Raw genomic sequence first — 18,164 nt, 5'->3', positions numbered from 1 at the left:
ATAAAAAATAAAATAAAAACAATAAGAGCACAATAAATATAGTCCGTAAGACCTAAGGTCATAGGTCATACAATAGCTTTGTAAATTTAAGTCATAATTCACTGAAAAATCTCACCACTCACTTTCATTGTATGAAAAACAGCAGTTTGAACATCTGAAGACATGAGAGTGGGTAAATGATTGAATTCTTGGGCGAACTATCACTTTAATAAATGCTTGGTGCACACCTGAACACAGCCCGCATCCCACTACGAATCATGTTGTGGTAAGAGACGTCCTTGCTGCGAGTCCAACAACCTCCAGCCTTTCCCCTTTTCATCTCCGCACTAATGCACCCAGACAGCGGGACGTTCACCGCTCGTGACCTTACGACCCGCTCGGTTTCGCGAACTGTCACTTTTATGAATAAATTAGCGATAATCATCTTGCACATTTTTATGTATGCCTCCTAATCACTGTTATTCATCTAAGGCCGCAGACAGCCGGTGTCTCTATCCAGTCAAGTGGCAGCGGGTGCCGCAGAGGTCAGCCGGGTCTGTTTCGTGTAACAGCTTAAACATACATAAAGGATCTAGCGTGGAGCCGGAGAGATTTACCGATGGACGGCCTCCAGATGTCGGGAGCAGCGCTGAGCAGATAAAAGCAAAGTGCTCCCTCTGTCTCTTGACAGGTTGGATTGAGATGCTGCAAATTCTCAAGAGCCATTAAAGTTTGTGAGTCACAAAGTCAGGGAGGAAAAAACTATCTGGCTGAGGTGAACAGCTCAAGCGTAAGTGCTACAACTACGGGGTTTTTTTCCCCTCCCACGGTTTTTGTGCTGCACATTTTTGGCTAATGACTGCGTTCTCAGCTGAGTACGTTTTGGCGAGCAGTTTTGACAGGAGTGCTTGACAGCTGTGACTGGAAATTGAAGGTTAAAGTTGATTTGAGTTTGAGTGAAATTAAATTCTTGACTTCCAAAAGGCATGTACTCAATGTTTCAGGGCAGCAATAATGTGACTTGTCATAATCTTGAGGAATAAGAGAACCAATTGATTTGTTTCCAAAATGGGGAATTTTTATCCCATTATGTGAATAAAGGAAGTACACACAAGCTGAAATCTTTTAATTTTTCTATTTGTTTTTATTATTATTACGGTAACACTTTACAATAAGGTTCATTTGTTAACATTAGTTAATGTATTACCTAACATGAACTAACCATAAGCAATTCATTTGTTTCTGTATTTGTTAATCTTTGTTAACGTTAGTTAATAAAAATACAGCTGTTCATAGTTTGTTCATGTTAGTTCACAGTGCATTAACTAATACAACTCTTGATTTGAATTATTTATTAATAAATGTTGAAATTAACATTAACAAAGATTAATAAATGCTGTAGAAGCACAGTTCATTATTAATTCATGTTAACTAATGCACCTTATTGGAAAGTGTTACCATTACTTTCAAGTTGACACTTATTACTTTTTAGAATTTGTTTACATTTTTAATTTTTTTTAAACTTTTTTTAGTGCCCCATTGTGGCCCATTGGGGGTCCCAGAACCGGTTTAAAATCCCCTGTGCGATGAACTCTTTGTCATCTCTTAAACCCAGCGTGTCAGCTTTTTCCAGTATAAGTCCCTCGCTGGAGATGTCAGGCCGGAAGTGATCTTCTCTTTTACATGCGGGATCACATTACCGCAGTCTGGAGGTACATGTCATCGCTAATGCACTTCAGATGGACGGCATACTCGTCTGAGCCCCCCAAAATCCCCTCACAATCACACTCACCTCCCACTGGGGACCCTCACTCTCCTTCTTGAAGAGAAAAAGAAAGAAAAAATGGCTTAAAAGAAGTGTGTTACAGCACTGGTGCAAAGGCTACTTGAGAAGAGACAGCGGAGCGAGACTTGGCTCTTTCTCTTGGCTGATGTCATTTTCTTTTGGCAGGCCAGTGTACCCCCACATCTGCATGTATTTCCTTATTTATTTTTGTCACGTGGGTGCTGCTCTACTTGAGCGGAGGCTAGTGATGAAGCACTGAGCTGAGCCAGCCCGATCTCAAGTGACAAAGCGCCTGACTGCAGAGTAGATAATGAATGGTGGAAGAGAATAGAAAGAGTAAGGCATATTGGGTCAGTTACAACATTTGGAGACCAGATGCGCCTCAGTGTTGTCTCTTTCTGGCTCAATGAGGGGTAGTGAGGATGCTCACCAGTGTGTGTGATGTTTTTTTTTTTTTCTGACTTTTTATTTATTTATTTAATTGTCTGTTCATATTACCATGCAGTTGTGCTATGCAGAAACCTGAGCTAAACCTGAGCAGAGCCCACGCAGTGGCCCCAAAAACTATTTTACACTTTAAAGGGATAGTTCACCCAAAAAGTTCTGTTATCAATTACTCACCCTTGTGTTGTTTCAAACCTTTATTTGTTTCTTTTTACAGTGGAACACAAAAAGAAGATATTTTAAAAAATCCTTAGTGTCTTTTTGTCCATACATTTGATATTGTTTTGAACCCCACTGATTGAAAAAACAATTTATCGTGATTTTAATGGTAAAAGAGTAACCTGTTAATTGGTTAGCAGTAAGTTTCCACACGGTGATTAACTATAATAGATCCAGGGCCGGCCCGAGTTATAAGCGAACTAAGCGGCTGCTTAGGGGGCCCCCAATCGAGTTTTTTTTTTTTTTACTACATATTAATTAACTTAAACAAGTGACATAAATGAGTGAATGAACGAATAATTCAAGACAAGAAAATTCTGATTTCATGATCAATATTCCTGCCTACAACTGCTGCTGTGTCTGCCAGTGTTTGAGTCACGCGCACCTCGCGTGCATTGACAATTCGTGCGCAAAGTCACGGTAATGTTAAGCCATGCCACAAAAATTGTATTTGCCTCACATGATTGACATTTAAATCAATGATTTATCCTTTAAATTTAATGATATTCAGAACAGAACAAGAATAAAAAAATAACTATAAACAAGCCAAAACGAAATAATTAATAAAAGCGAAAGTGAAAGTAGGCGTTGGGCTCACGTATCGCTCTCGTCATTAGAATCAAAATGTTTCAACATTCGCGATGTATTTGGATGCTAAACTATTATTTATTATAGGCTTCTTTGTACTTCACTTACGTTCAATATTGATGGAAAAAATCATCCTCTTCACACGCGCAAAAATGTGCTTGGAAACATCACAGTGGAGCGGTGCTTACGCTGAATTGTACGAACTGTACTACTGACTATTTGAACAGAGCAGTGTAATTTTTATATGTTAGGTTGACTATTTTATTATTATATTTTATTACGGCCATAATGAACAGGCTGCGATGTCAAGATTGCAATGCTGGAATAGGCTATGTTGTGTGTGTGCGTGTGTGTGTGTGTGTGTGAGGCGCGGGCGCGATCGAACAGTGGAAACATAAAAACATACTCCGTCATGTTCATACAAGACATCATTCAAACTGCAAAGTGTTGCAAAACGTTGGTGGATATTTTGCAAATAATTGAATATGTTTTGTGATATGTTTTACAGTTTGTTTTCAGAAGTTTCAAAGAGTTAGTAAAAGAGTAAAGAAAAAGTTAAAACTTTTTTTATTTAAGTATCTATTTTTTATTAAGTATTTATTTTGAATTAATACATAACCTCATTGTATTTATTTATAATGCAACACTATAGCGTGACATTTGTGTCAATAATCGTAAAGCACAGGTGACTCTGCGTGGTGGGAGGGGGCCCCCAAATCAAATTCTGCTTAGGGCCCCCAAAAGGCTCGGGCCGCCACTGAATAGATCTAACCTTATATTTAATGTAATTTTACAATTTATTAGAAGTGAATATGAATGAGTCATTGTATGATGCCAGAATCCCAGAAATACACTTCACATTGGATGTATTTTAGTTGAAATAAAGTTTCTTCTTAGTTGTTTCTAATCATTTAGATATATTAGGGTTTTATGATACTTCTAATGTTGTTAAATTAATGTTTATTGCATTACTTTAGTGTTAGCCTGATGGTGTTTAGTATTTGTGTGAATGACACTGTGCACCTTTTATATATTAGTATTTACATTCTCAGCTTGTAGAAAAGCTGCTTATGATGAGCTTTGATTCATCATGTGAATTACTCACCACCACATGTTTTTGGTGGTAGCCAGTGTATTAAAAAGGTACAAGATATTAGTATATGGTATAAATTTCACACACACACACACACACACACACACACACACACACACACACACACACACACACACACACACACACACACACAGATATATATATATATATATATATATCATTCATCACATGTGTTCCTTGTCTGATTTTCCTGCCACTCATCATCAGTAACCATGGACACATCAGATCATCACACCTGTTTGTTATCTCCTCATTATCACTGTGTATTTAAGTTCCTCCTTTTCTTCTTGTTGTTATCTGGTCACGTCAACATTTAGTGTGTGTTGCTCCTGCCTGTTTGCCTGTTTTTTTGGGGGGAACATTAAGCTTGGTGTTGGAACTTTATTCATCGTCTTCATCTGTTTACCTGCAACCACCCATAATATATATATATATATATATATATATATGTATGTATGTATGTATGTATGTATGTACAGCGGGGAAAATAAGTATTGAACACGTCATCATTTTTCTCAGTAAATATATTTCCAAAGGTGATATTGACATGAAATTTTCACCAGATGTTGGTAACAACCCAAGTAAGCCATACATACAAAGATACAAACAAAAATAAGTTCAGAAATTAAGTTATGTGTAATAATGTGAAATGACACAGGGAAAAAGTATTGAACACATGAAGAAAGGGAGGCGCAAAAAGGCATGGAAAGCCAAGACAACTGCTGAAAACTTACAGTAATTAAAAAGCAATCCAGCCCCCTGTCAGTGGAAATTAATAACAGCTGGTTCAGTCCCAAATGATGGCCTACAAAAAGGTCTCATTGCCAAGGTGTCACACAAGACACATCTCATGATGGGTAAAAGCAAAGAGCTGTCTCAAGACCTTCGCAACCTAATTGTTGCAAAACATAATGATGGCATTGGTTATAGGCGCCATTCTAAGCTTCTGAATGGTCCAGTGAGCACTTTTGGGGCCATAATACGGAAGTGGAAAGACAATAATTTCACCATAAATTTGCCTCGACCAATGCTCCTCGCAAGATTTCTGATAGAGGAGTGAAAAGAATAATCAGAAGAGTTGTCCAAGAGCCATCACCAAGTTGTATGGTGTTTTTATGGTAATGTGCACTGCCATTTCTCCTCCAAATATGGTGTGTATTATGGCATCCAAACAGTTCAATTTTGCTCTCATGTGACCACACTATATTCTCCCAGTATTTCACTGGCTTTTCCAAATGTTGTGCAGCAAACTTTAAATGAGCTTCAACATGCTTTTTTTTCAGTAATGGAGTCTTGCGTGGTGAGTGTGCATACAGGCCATGGCGGTGGAGTGCATTACTTACTGTTTTCTTTGAGACAACAGTACCTGCTATCTGCAGGTCTTTTTGAAGCTCTCCACAAGTGATCTTTGGCTCTTGGACAACTCTTCTGATTATTATTTTCACTCCTCTATCAGAAATCTTGCGAGGAGCATTGTTTGAGGCAAATTTATGGTGAAATTATTGTCTTTCCACTTCCGTATTATGGCCCCAAAAGTGCTCACTGGACCATTCAGAAGCTTAGAATGGCGCCTATAACCAATGCCATCATTATGTTTTGCAACAATTAGGTTGCGAAGGTCTTGAGACAGCTCTTTGCTTTTACCCATCATGAGATGTGTCTTGTGTGACACCTTGGCAATAAGAACCTTTTTGTAGGCCATCATTTGGGACTGAACCAGCTGTTATTAATTTCCACTGACAGGGGGCTGGATTGCTTTTTATTTACTGTAAGTTTTCAGCAGTTGTCTTGGCTTTCCATGCTTTTTTGCGCCTCCCTTTCTTCATGTGTTCAATACTTTTTCCCTGTGTCATTTCACATTATTACACATAACTTAATTTCTGAACTTATTTTTGTTTGTTTCTTTGTATGGCTTACTTGGGTTGTTACCAACATCTGGTGAAAATTTCATGTCAATAGCACCTTTGGAAATATATTTACTGAGAAAAATGATGACGTGTTCAATACTTATTTTCCCCGCTGTATGTATGTATGTATGTATGTACGTACGTACGTACGTACGTACTTACTTACTTATTTACTTATTTACTTACTTACTTACTTACTTACTTACTGTAACTGGGGAATATAACAGAATTAAATAAAAAAAACCCAAAAGAACCATAGAATGTATGTATTAAAAATGTCCTCGTTCTGAGTGAACCGTTCATATCTATTCCCAGTGGCTCTTCTCTCACCCTGATCCCCTCACCGCAGGACAGGGGAATATTTTTGAGGCCAAGTTTTTGCAAATGCCCTCTTTCCTTTTGAACTCCTGCCCAGCTCATGCTCTTCCCCCTCAACCCGTACCTTTGAGAGCAAACAAGAGAACGGAGGAGAATTTCCCATAGTGAGAAGCACAACTGCCTTTTAATCATCTCCAGACCCGTGCTGTGTGTGTGAGAGACAGCGGAGGAAGGAGAGCCCGGGAAACGAGGAGAGGGAGGGCGTGAGACGTTCCCCAAGGCCTCCAAAGCGCTGGAGGCAAGGCGAGAGGGCCGGTCTCGAGACGGAGGTCTTCGGTGATCTGTCACTGGGTGCTCACAGAGAGGAAATGGCTGTGTTTAAGGGGCAGGAGGATTCAGTTTCATTCAGCAATTACATCTCTCCTGTGTTTACGGATCTGTGCGCAGAGGAAGAAAAGATGCTTGCACACGCACAGGGCCAAGTTCCAGGCTTTTTATGGCTTTGGCTCTCGAACGCGGAGACGTGACCTCAAATAGATCTTTGCTTTCTCAAATACGTAGCAATCCAATTTGCTGCGATCACTATCGTTAATGTTTCACTTAGGCTTAACGTGAGACTTTAGGGGAAAGATTTCTCTGCAGATGCTTTTGCCACTGGTTTTATTTTTATTTATTGTTTTACAGATGTTATACAATCCATTTTTACCTGGACTTATGTAGGTGTAATCATTAATTAACCCTTCAGTTGTCATGCACGTGTGTGTGTATATATATTAGGATTTCTTTCAATTATCCTTTATTTTCATTGCATAAAATACAACGTATTTAGTTATATACACATACATACATACACATATGTATATGTATGTATGAATATATATATATATATATATATATGTATGTATGTATGTGTGTATGTGTATATAACTAATTACGTTGTATTTTATACAGTGAAAATAAAGGATAATTGAAAAAAATCCTAATATATATATATATATATATATATATATATATATATATATATATATATATATATATATATATATATATAAATACACTATTTTTATGATGGATTGATTTTAAGATCAAAGGTCAAGGTCTAAGACAGCATATGGTAATATATAAAATAGTAATTATCACTGCACTTTTTCCCCTCTTGCACAAGCTGTATTTAAGCATACTGATAGACAAAAGAACACAATCCACATACGAATGACAAATGTTTGTTTCTTTCAGGAGTGGCAGAACTCGATACAGAAGAACGCTGGCCTGGCTTTCATTGAGCTTATCAACGAGGGAAGGTAAAGTCTCATGTCTGCTCCCGAAACACCATTTCTAGCTCACAGATCACTGTAGCTTATGTCACTTCAAACTGGTTATCTGGTGCCGGTCTGTTCGGTTGACGGGTTACCATGGCATCGCTGATAACCAGGAATGGGACCAGATTAGCCCCTAAGCCTCCCGTCCCGGTAGTGTGGCCACAGTTTGTGTGAGTTAGTGGTTGAACAGAGTGTAAAATACGCTGAGATAAGCATGTTGAGAGTGGGTGGTTGAATAAACCTTCTGACATACCTCTTGTCTAGAATGTGTACATCATGTTAACAGTCTCGTTTTTAGTCTTTCTCTGTTTTTTTGGGGGGTTTTTTTATCCAGAATGCTGCTTTTCTTAAGTCTACTTTTCTATCTCACTGAAAGATTGTGTATGTGTGTGTGTCCATGTGCTTGTCAGGTTTAGGCTTTCGTTGTTGTCGAGCTGATCCAGGGTGGATCAGCCTGCACACCCATCTGCTGACCCATCTGTACACACACACACACACACATTCAGACAATCAGGCTGAGTCAGCAGAGACAGTCGCTGTCCAGGGTGCTGGCACATCAGTCATTCACCCTCTCTACCTGTCTGTCTATCTGTCTCTCGGTCTGTCTGTGTCACTGGCCCTCATTCCAAATCCTACCTCAGTGGATGTAGTGCAACAGTAATCGTCTGGAAGAAACTTTTCATTTACTTCATAGTGATTTTTAAAAAAATAAGGAATTCAATTAACTGACTTAAATATGTCTTTTGCCAAGGTTTGCCTCTTTTGGCAGAGGCCCTTCCTCAGACTAAGTGAGCACAAGAGACTTAAGAAAAACACTTAATGACCTTTAAACTGTAGTGTGTAAAGTGTTTTTAATTGTTGAAATATGTTTACAAAAATAAAACAAATAAAAATGTATACAAAATCCAATAATTCTGATAAATTATTTTAAGCATAAATCACTTAACCTAAGAGCTGATGTTAGGTCTGTCTTTAGAAAAAATCTCTGGACAGAATGAAGGTGTTTTTTTCTTCCAGAAACCTGCAGTTACACTCTATATATGCAACGGATAGTTTATTTGAACTATTTAATGAGACTAATGTTGTGTTTGGCCTCTTGGCACGTATGCTTATGTTCTAATAATAAACTGTATTACAAGTTTTAAAGTACTGTGTAAAACTAAGCATGTGGAGTTAGTTCTGAATTAAATGCAGGAACTTTCAGCCTTGCAGTGTTTATGCAGCAGTCTATTCCAGTTTATTTGTGATGCATTCATTTTGATAGGGCATCTGTGATTTATGAACCACACCATGTCACAGTTTGGGATGTATGTGGCCCCTGTGCCACTGATTTGGAGCCCCTGTTCTGTTCCGCTCGCACCATCATATAAGTCACCAAGCTCACAAAAGTTTCTGCCTTTTGAAACACTAGAAATACTAAATGTGTTGCTGTTGATTTTTTAACACACTCTTCATACCGCATAACTTCTTATCCAGTACTGAAGAAGTAAAGTCATGCCCTAGATTCAATTTTGTACTGTTATTATGCTGGGAATAAGGTTGTTAACATTTTTTTCCCCTCCTTTGCACTCCAAATGTTATTTATTGCTTGTCAACACTTAAAGAAGTATGGACATTTGAATCCCGTACCAGATTGAAGCCCCTCTGCGGGATGGGGAGGAGAAATTATGATCAGTATTATGTTCCACAGAAACACCAAGGTTCTTAAATTAAAACAAAGCTGACATAACGATGTGTAAAATGACAATTAACACAAAGTAACCTATAGATCCCATAAAAGATGAATGATTGCAATTTCTATAAGGGTGTACAATTTGCAGGATTGATTGTGTGTGATGTGCAAGATGTGTACTTTATGCGTGTTTGGGGACTGACTCAATGTCATTATTTAAATTCCCATTCCTCTTTTTTTCTTCATTCTAGACTCCTTTGTCATGCCATGAAGGATCATATCGTTCGAGTGGCCAATGAAGCAGAGTTTATCCTCAACAGACAGCGAGCCGAGGACGTCCACAAGCATGCAGAGTTTGAGGTAGAGAATCATTTTAAACCAAAAGCACATGAATACACATTTTATAGATCCCTTACAGGATTTTAGATATTTTATGGTGTAATATGACTCAGTATATTAACTACCAGCCTGAATTAAGTAGCTAGATCTTCTAACACAAACCAGATTATGATCAATCCCAGAAAAGAACTCTAATCCCACACTGAATCCATATGAGACATGAATAATCTACAATAAAATCTGTTTTCGAGAATCAGATACAGCACGAGAGAGGAAATCTCTAGTAAAGCTATCAGTGGGGGTGGCCCATAATCCTTTGCTCATGCCTTCTAAAGGGGATTAATCCACATATATTAGCTCAGTAGAGAGAAATTTAATAACCCTTCCCTAAATTACATGTAAGCACCCTCTGAAAAGTAAGGAACAATTTCCTTACAATTTAGAGATTGTATTCATGTCTCATTTTAAACTATTATGTTTTTCTATCAAGAGACAGAAAATAGTCTTTACATTAGTACTTCTGTCTGTTAAAGGGGCCATATTCAAGAATTTTCATGCATTAATCGCTTTTTTATTGCCAATTTGTGAACCGCGTGTAACAAAACTTTAAAAAACGAGACCTTCCCCTACCTCCGACAGTAGATCGCCTTTGAAAGTCTGTAGAATGATTTTTATGTGAAGGACTTTTTGCCCGGAAAATTCAAATGGATGTGACATTTACACACACTCCTGAGAGCCTCTCTTCCGTTCTATGACACATGAAACAAATGCTTATACAATATTCAGGATGATGCCGAAAGAGCCATTCTGTACTATAATGTCAATGTGAGGCTATTCAAAGTCACATTGACCTCTCGGTTGAAATCGTATATATATATATATATATATATATATATATATATATATATATATATATATATATATAATGTGTATGTATACGTATATATATATATATATATATATATATGTGTATGAGGACGTTTGAGGACAGGATGAATTGTGAATATAGTCATGACTGAAGGGGATTTGTATTAATATTATTTTATTTCATACCAATTACAACTGACTGTTTAAAGCCTTCTGTATTTATTATGTAAAAAAAACATGGCTTTACAAAACAATGGCTAACAGAGATTTATACCAATGTTTCATACCAATTACAACAGAAATATAATAACTGTTCCCTAAATTATTCATTAGCGCCCTCTGAAAAGTAAGGCACAGTGTTTAGAGAAAAATAGAATAGAATAGAATTATAAAGGTATTCATGAAAAGATAGTGTACTTTTACCAAAGAGTAATAGCATGCTTTAGCCTTTAGTTCACAACATAATTCAGCCTTGTGTACATCATAACTTAAATGTAATATGTTAAATGTGAAGATTAATGTTACATTAACTACTTAGAATATCATATCAGCCTATCTGTACTATTCTGACAGTGATGTAGTGGGTGCTGCAAATGTAAATCAAGGTTTAGCAACACTTACTGTTGAAACATGTATCTATGATATGAAACTCTGAAGGCACGTGCATGACATCAGTATGAGGGATACACACACTCTTTCTCAGAAACACGCTAGTGCATGCAGTGATGGAGTGATGAGTTTCTTATCTGGATCGCACAGCCTGTCTGAGACGGTTGTTTTATATACTGCTCTTGAGGATCCTTGACCTGCTAGATAAAACGCAGCAGGCGCTAGATATGCGATGTCACCAGCTAACGGAAGATGTTGTCTTGCCTCTCAGGATGTCGTCTTGCCTCTTCTTGGTCTTCCTCTTCTTTATTACCTCCGTCTGCAGATTGAAGATTTTGTAAGCAGATTAGATATTTTTACAATTAAGCTGGTGTCACTTTCAACCCTCATATCCTCCCTTGAAGTGATAAATAACGTTTGATATTTGTCAGCGCGGTGCACAGTAAGGCGAGATGACACCGAGAGATTGAGTTATCGGCCGTTTGAAGAATATGTCGAGGTATAGTATCTGACAGAATTCAAATATAAGGAAGGAAATTCAATTACTTCGTCTCGCCCCTCCTCCCGGTTCCCCTGCACCCCACCAGCTTGTGTTAGCAAATTAGATTTTGAATATTAGCAAGAGATCCCCCCTGGGGTCCACGTGGGAAGACAATCTTATTGTAGCGGAGAAGATAAAGTCTGCTGGCTGCTTCATGTCACCCTTAGTCTAAGAGGCCTTTTAGTCTCAGTGCTTTTTATAGTACCTATTTTAAGATTATTTCTGTGTACAAAGTAAACTTTAAAGGGGGGAGTGCTACAATATATGTTAAAATGGTAAAGTAATGGAAGACATTCTTGGTTCTTAAAGGGACAGTTCACCCAAAAATGGAAATTACTTTCTTTCTTCTGCAGAACACTGTTATTGTCCTTATAATGAAAGTCAGTAAGGGTCCTAAAGCAACACTAGACCTCATTGACTTTTGTTGTATGGACAAAAATAACACTGGTACTTTCTTTATATTGGGCCCTATTTTGACCAACTAAGCACATGGTCTAAAGCGCACAGCGCAGGTGCAGTTAGGGTGTGTCCAAATCCACTTTTGCTAGTTTAACGACGGGAAAAATGGTCGGCGCGCCTAGTCTAAAAGGGTTGTCCCTATTCTCTTCATGAGTAATGGGTGTGTTTTGGGCATAAAGGGCAAAAATTGCTATTAACATGGCGGAATTTGCAAGCGGAAAGACATAACGTGGATCTGCTCGTGTGCAAGGTTAAAGCACGCAAGCAGACCATCTACGGGACAAGCCAGATTCCACCATATCTTTATGTACACAATAATAATATTTTACATTGTAATCCTTTTGTCTAATACCTGTGAACTTACATGGTAACTACATAGTATGTAACTACAGTGTAAGTACACACTGGTACATAGTATCTACAGCTGTAATATTTGTGTAACTACACATATGTAACAACAATATGTATTACACAAGTTGTTCCACTTCATCAAGCGGTCTTAAATTCTGCAGTAACCAGTTTGGAATACACTGAAACTTTATGGAAACCATGATGATTCCTATGTGTATACCATGTATTTATGACTGGCAGGACTAATGTTGAATTACAACTACAGTTTCCCCTTGTGATACCAGTGTACTTACATGGTAACTTCTCAGGAACTGTCCACTTAATATAAAGTGTAAAACAGTCACAACTTACTGTGTAATATGCAAAACCTAAACATCTGTGTAACACTACAATAACAGTGTACTTACATGGTAACTCTGCAGGAACTGTCCACTTAATATAAAGTGTAATTGTTAAGGTAATTGTTGTGTACCATCAGTGTCATTACATGATCATTTCATAGGAACTTCACACTTAAAAGTAATTTAACAATTGCATGGGTAAAATTACCCAGTATTAAACATTGATCACTTCTCAGTAAATAAAGTATAAAGGACTGCAAAAAGAGAAAAGCTAAACAATGTTTATTGATACACATTACACTCTCAACAGTGTAACAGATTATTTAGTAAAACTTTAGTGTACTTGCAGCTGGGTTAACACTAGAACAACACAAGGTCCTTTAGACTGCCTAAAAAAATAATAATAATTAAAATAGAAAAACTCTGCCACTGTGAAACTAAATCTGCTTTTAACATACTGACATGGTTTGAAATTAAATACATTTATATCCAAACTGGTAACTGCAGTATTTAAGACTGCATGTGGAAGTGGAACAACTTGTGTAAATACAAATTGTTGTTACAAAATTGTAGTTACATAATTCCTGTTACACGTGTGTACTTACTGAAGTGAAAAGAGTGTTGTTACCAATGTCCTGTTACACATTTGTACTTACACATACCATTCTGTGGGTTGTTACATATGTGTAGTTACACAAATATTACAGCTGTAGATACTATGTACCAATGTGTACTTACACTGTAGTTACATACTATGTACACATGCACTCAAAAAAATAACTCTTTGAATGAACATAAAAAAATCATGGAAATGATTTCCACATGATTAACTTGCTTTATTTCAGCATTATGCAATTCTGTTATTCCAATTGAATGTACTTACGTTGGGTCAACTTAATTTATTAAGGTTGATTCAACTTATTTACTATGGTTGGACACAGCTTAATTTAATAGTGTCAGCCCAACTAATTTACTTAATTTGCATTCAACTTATGTGTTTGTTATTTTCATTCACCCATTCATATTTTATTTATTTTAGTGACACATAATTAAATGAATAGACTATAGCTAGCTATTTGCTAGCAGTAGCACATATTAGCATCTTAAATGCTAAGATTTACATGCTCCTTCAACCAAAGCAGTTAAAAGTAACCAAATCAGTCCACAGCCAAACAAAATGCTCCACACTTCTCCACAATGGTAACCCACTGTATTTTAAATGGTTCTAATAATTCCAACGTAATTGAACATTAAACACAATTACACACTATCAAGTCTTCCCCTTTTCTCATTTTCTCAAAAAACACATAAAATAACACTTAATTTTAACATTTATTCTCTCTTAATTCAACCATATGCAAAGCATGCTGGGAACTAACAAGCACTGCCCAGTTTCAGTTAATGCAACACAAATCATTCATGTAATCCAACACAAACGGATTAAGTAAACTTAAATTTGACATATTAAGCAGATTGAACACAATCAAATTTAGTTAGGCAAATTTAGCAAATTCAAAATGGCGTCGCACTATACTGCCACCCTCTGGATGTAAGAATTTTTTTACTTAACATAAATGGTTTGTGTTTAGACAACACGTTAGGGACATAATTACGTGGACCTTAATAGAAAAAAACATTTCAAGTCAACAAACACAATTATTATAAGTAAACTAAATATAAATATATTATGTAAAGTGTACAACCTTCCTAGTTAATTTTTTTGAGTGTGTAGTTACCATGTAAGTTCACAGGTATTAGGGCCACTTAATATAAAGTGGGACCGTGGACACACCTATAGGCGCATATTACTAAAGCGCTCATTAAATAACAAAATAAATAAATACTGTGCCATCAACTTAAGATTCCAGTTGCCTCAAAATAGCAGCGCGCCATCAATGTGCCTGAACACAACTCATTTTCAGACCAGCACGCCCATGGGCGCGCAAATGCATTTGCAATTTAAACAACGTGGCGCAGGACGTGAAAATGATAACTGCGTCAGGCTGAAACTAGCAAAAAACACTTGCGCTGCATTACACCGCATGTATGATAGGGCCCAATATCTTCTTTTGTGTCCTGCAGAACAAAGAAAGTCATGCAGGTTTAGAACGTAGTGGAGGGTGAGTAAATGATGACAGGATTTTCATTTTTAGTTCAGATGAACTATCCCTCAGTCCTGCTTGATGCAGTAGCATCATTCTTGGTTTCAGTATACTGACTCATTGTGACAGAGATGTTAATCTTTCTCTCTTTCTTTCATCCATATTTTGGTCAGTCTAACTGCGCACAGTATGCGGCAGACAGGAAAGAAGAGGAGACGATGTGTGATCACCTCATCAGTGCTGCCAAACACCGTGATCACGTGACAGCCAATCAGCTGAAACAGAAGATCCTCAACATCCTCACCAATAAACACGGAGCGTGGGGCACAGTAGCACAGAGGTACAGCTTTGTGCACGTGTGGGGGTGTTTCTTCAACTATGGGCACTCTTAGGCCTGTTCACTGTAAACAAAAAATATTTTCATGATATGTTATCACTAAATTTTTTCTTTTGTCAAATCACCTGATAATTTATGTGGCTCAGCTAACTTAATATTTTGAGTTTCTGTTGATTAAACCAATCTCCTTCATTGCATGAACTCAGTTATTTAAATTTCACTGAACTTAACATTTTAATGCAACCAGGTTACTTACTTTTTTTAAGCTAAACCAACAATAATTTTTTACAGTGTAGCGTTTTCGAAATAAACTCTAAAACACTTTTCACACTATGACTTGTTTGTTTAATTTAGTCTGCTAACAAACTTCCATCTGTTTATACGTACACTACCATTCAGAAATTTAGTGTAATGTTTAATGTAATGTTTAAGTCTCTTGTGCTCACCAAAACTGCATTTATTTGATCAAAATACAGTAAAAACAGTAATATTGCTGTTTAAATTAATATATTGTGTAAAATAAAAGAGGAATGCATGGTGAAAAGTTTGCAAGATGTGACCATCACATATCAAAAAAAGAAAAGAAAATGATTGTAATCTGTTCCTTTTATAAAATCTGAACCCCTGAGACATAAATCTGCTGTAGATGAAGAAACACCTGCGGATGTAAGTGTGTGTGTATTTGTGTATGTGTATAGCTTGTATCCTGTTGATGGTCTGTGTACGGTCTTTTTAGGGGCGAGTATTACACTATTACCTATGTGACACAAACACACACAGCCAGGCCTTTTATGTGACTCCTATTTAATGTCATTTTCTTGCTCTCCAACCGGGTCAGTCTACAGGTCAGCAAACTCAATTACCACACCAGGCCACTGAATCCTCAGAGACAGATCACTGGTGGTCAGGCTGTGTGTGTGTGCGTGTTTGTGAAAAGCTCCCTCTCAGTGTCACATTGGAGCACCTGGCAGTTGTTACGGTGGTCTCAAGGGTCCAGTTAAAAAAATACTGACTTGAGTTCCGTTTCCCACCAAACACACAAACAGACTGAATATAATTCAAGATCTAGAGACATAATTCTGTACAAAGTGACAGTTTTAACTCAACATCATGAGCAAGACGGAAGTTAAGAAACAACAACCAGAGCACACAACAATTTGGAATGTGGTAAAGTAATAATCAAATGTAATACTTTTAATACAATTACAACACTTTCTCCTAACCCAGTTTAATATGCTGAGACAACTATAAGTAAGCCATTTGTGTCTCAACCAATGATGAGTTTGGGGTGAAACTATCTGTTTGTTTGACCAATGAAAGTCATTTTGGAAAACAATCATTAATTTAGCAATTCCTCTTGGTGACATGGCTAGCAATTACACAGTAATATAATGCTTATTTTAATTTATGTGACTTCTAATTATGTGACTTCAATTTTATCATGCCTACATAAAGCACTTTGAATTACTAGTGTTTAAAATCTGCTTTAACCTTGACTTACCTTACAACATGAAGACATATACTACAAAAATGTACTATTTAAGTTTTGCTTGTCCAGTTAAAATCTAAAAATAACTACAAACAAGACAAATGTATTTGTAAAGCAACACTCAATATAACTATATTAAAACATAAGACATTTTCAGAAAATGCATCTTTGATACAATTACATTTTTCATATGTTTTAAGCAATTTAAAAATGTGTGAACACACATGACACATTTGCATTAAATATACAATAAAAGTTTTATAAATAAAAAAAAATATATATATGATCACTGGATTGAGGTTCTCTCTGCCAACATTGGCTGTTAGCCAGGAGACCCACTTACAAACATGTGTACACAAACACACACAGTCCAAGCACAATTACTTATTTGCCTTCCAAATTGGCTCGATTTGCAGAAACAGTGGCTGTGGGTTTTTTATTAAATTTGTGAAATCCACTGCAGATGGTTGAATGTCCACGCTGGCATCATGTTTACCCATTTCAATAAGAAACATCAGCTTGAACTGTGTGAGTAGAAATAGAGAACATAGCTCAGCTGCTTTCACTGATTGTACTTCTGTTATCAGTTTTGATGAATCCAAAGATTCTAGACATCCCATAATTGTATCTGTCAGAACTTGTTTTTTTGACATGATGTCAGACACAGACCTTACATTAGCGGTGCTGTAACGGCACGGTATCACATTCATAGCTAAATATGTATGTAGGTTGTCCTAGTTTTATTTCGAGGCTGTGTTTAGACCTCACATTTTATGTCCCGTGTGCTTACAGTATAAAAGAAAAGATATAACTCACTGCGGTTTGTTCTAATGTTTGATGTAGTTTCCCTTGTTTTATAGCCTTTTGTATTTGTTTTTTCACTATTATATTTTTTTGTTTGTTATTTTGATAAGTATTGTTGAGTTTGATTCATTACAGTTTTATGTGTTTTTTAGCAGATTGATTAATTATTTATTTATTTTTGTTTATTTACTTATTATGGATCTGATATATATATATAATTCATTATATATGAATAGATTATTTTGCTAAGTGTCGTTGAGTTTGATTCATTACAGTTTTATGTGTTTTTTAGCAGATTGATTAATTATTTATTTTTGTTTATTTACTTATTATGGATCTGATATATATATATAATTCATTCATTTGCATTTATTAACCTTTTTAGTTAATTAAAAATGTATTTATTAATATGGCACTGACAATCCTCCATAAATGACAGTAGTCTGACCATTTTCTGAATATAATATAATCATTTAATATAATTGTGGTATCGAAACTGTCAAATGCTGCCTTAAATTCATCACCTCAAAGTCCTTCATGCCATAATAATGAAGTGCATCTAACACCAGCTACACAACA

The 18,164-nt window shown here is 36.5% G+C and overlaps 1 protein-coding gene across 5 annotated transcripts in view; it reads left to right on the top strand.

The window, feature by feature from the left end:
- Positions 1-18,164, top strand: part of nbeab (neurobeachin b) — a 286,723-nt gene that overhangs the window by 157,960 nt on the left and 110,599 nt on the right. For 4 of the 5 annotated variants that reach the window (XM_084126150.1, XM_084126151.1, XM_084126146.1 and 1 more), the window contains 3 exons: positions 7,592-7,656; positions 9,598-9,706; positions 15,129-15,295. In XM_084126150.1, the coding sequence (XP_083982276.1) occupies positions 7,592-7,656; positions 9,598-9,706; positions 15,129-15,295 (341 nt within the window). Of the gene's footprint in view, positions 1-7,591; positions 7,657-9,597; positions 9,707-14,935; positions 15,296-18,164 lie in introns of those variants that run through there. The other variant, XM_084126147.1, reaches the window with a different exon arrangement.

The sequence above is a fragment of the Abramis brama genome (genome assembly GCF_963993115.1).
Source record: "Abramis brama genome assembly, chromosome: 10".
NCBI classification, from domain to species: Eukaryota; Metazoa; Chordata; class Actinopteri; order Cypriniformes; family Leuciscidae; genus Abramis; species Abramis brama.
The sequence above is the reverse complement of the archived record's forward strand: the minus strand, read 5'-3'. Positions and strand labels throughout refer to the sequence as shown.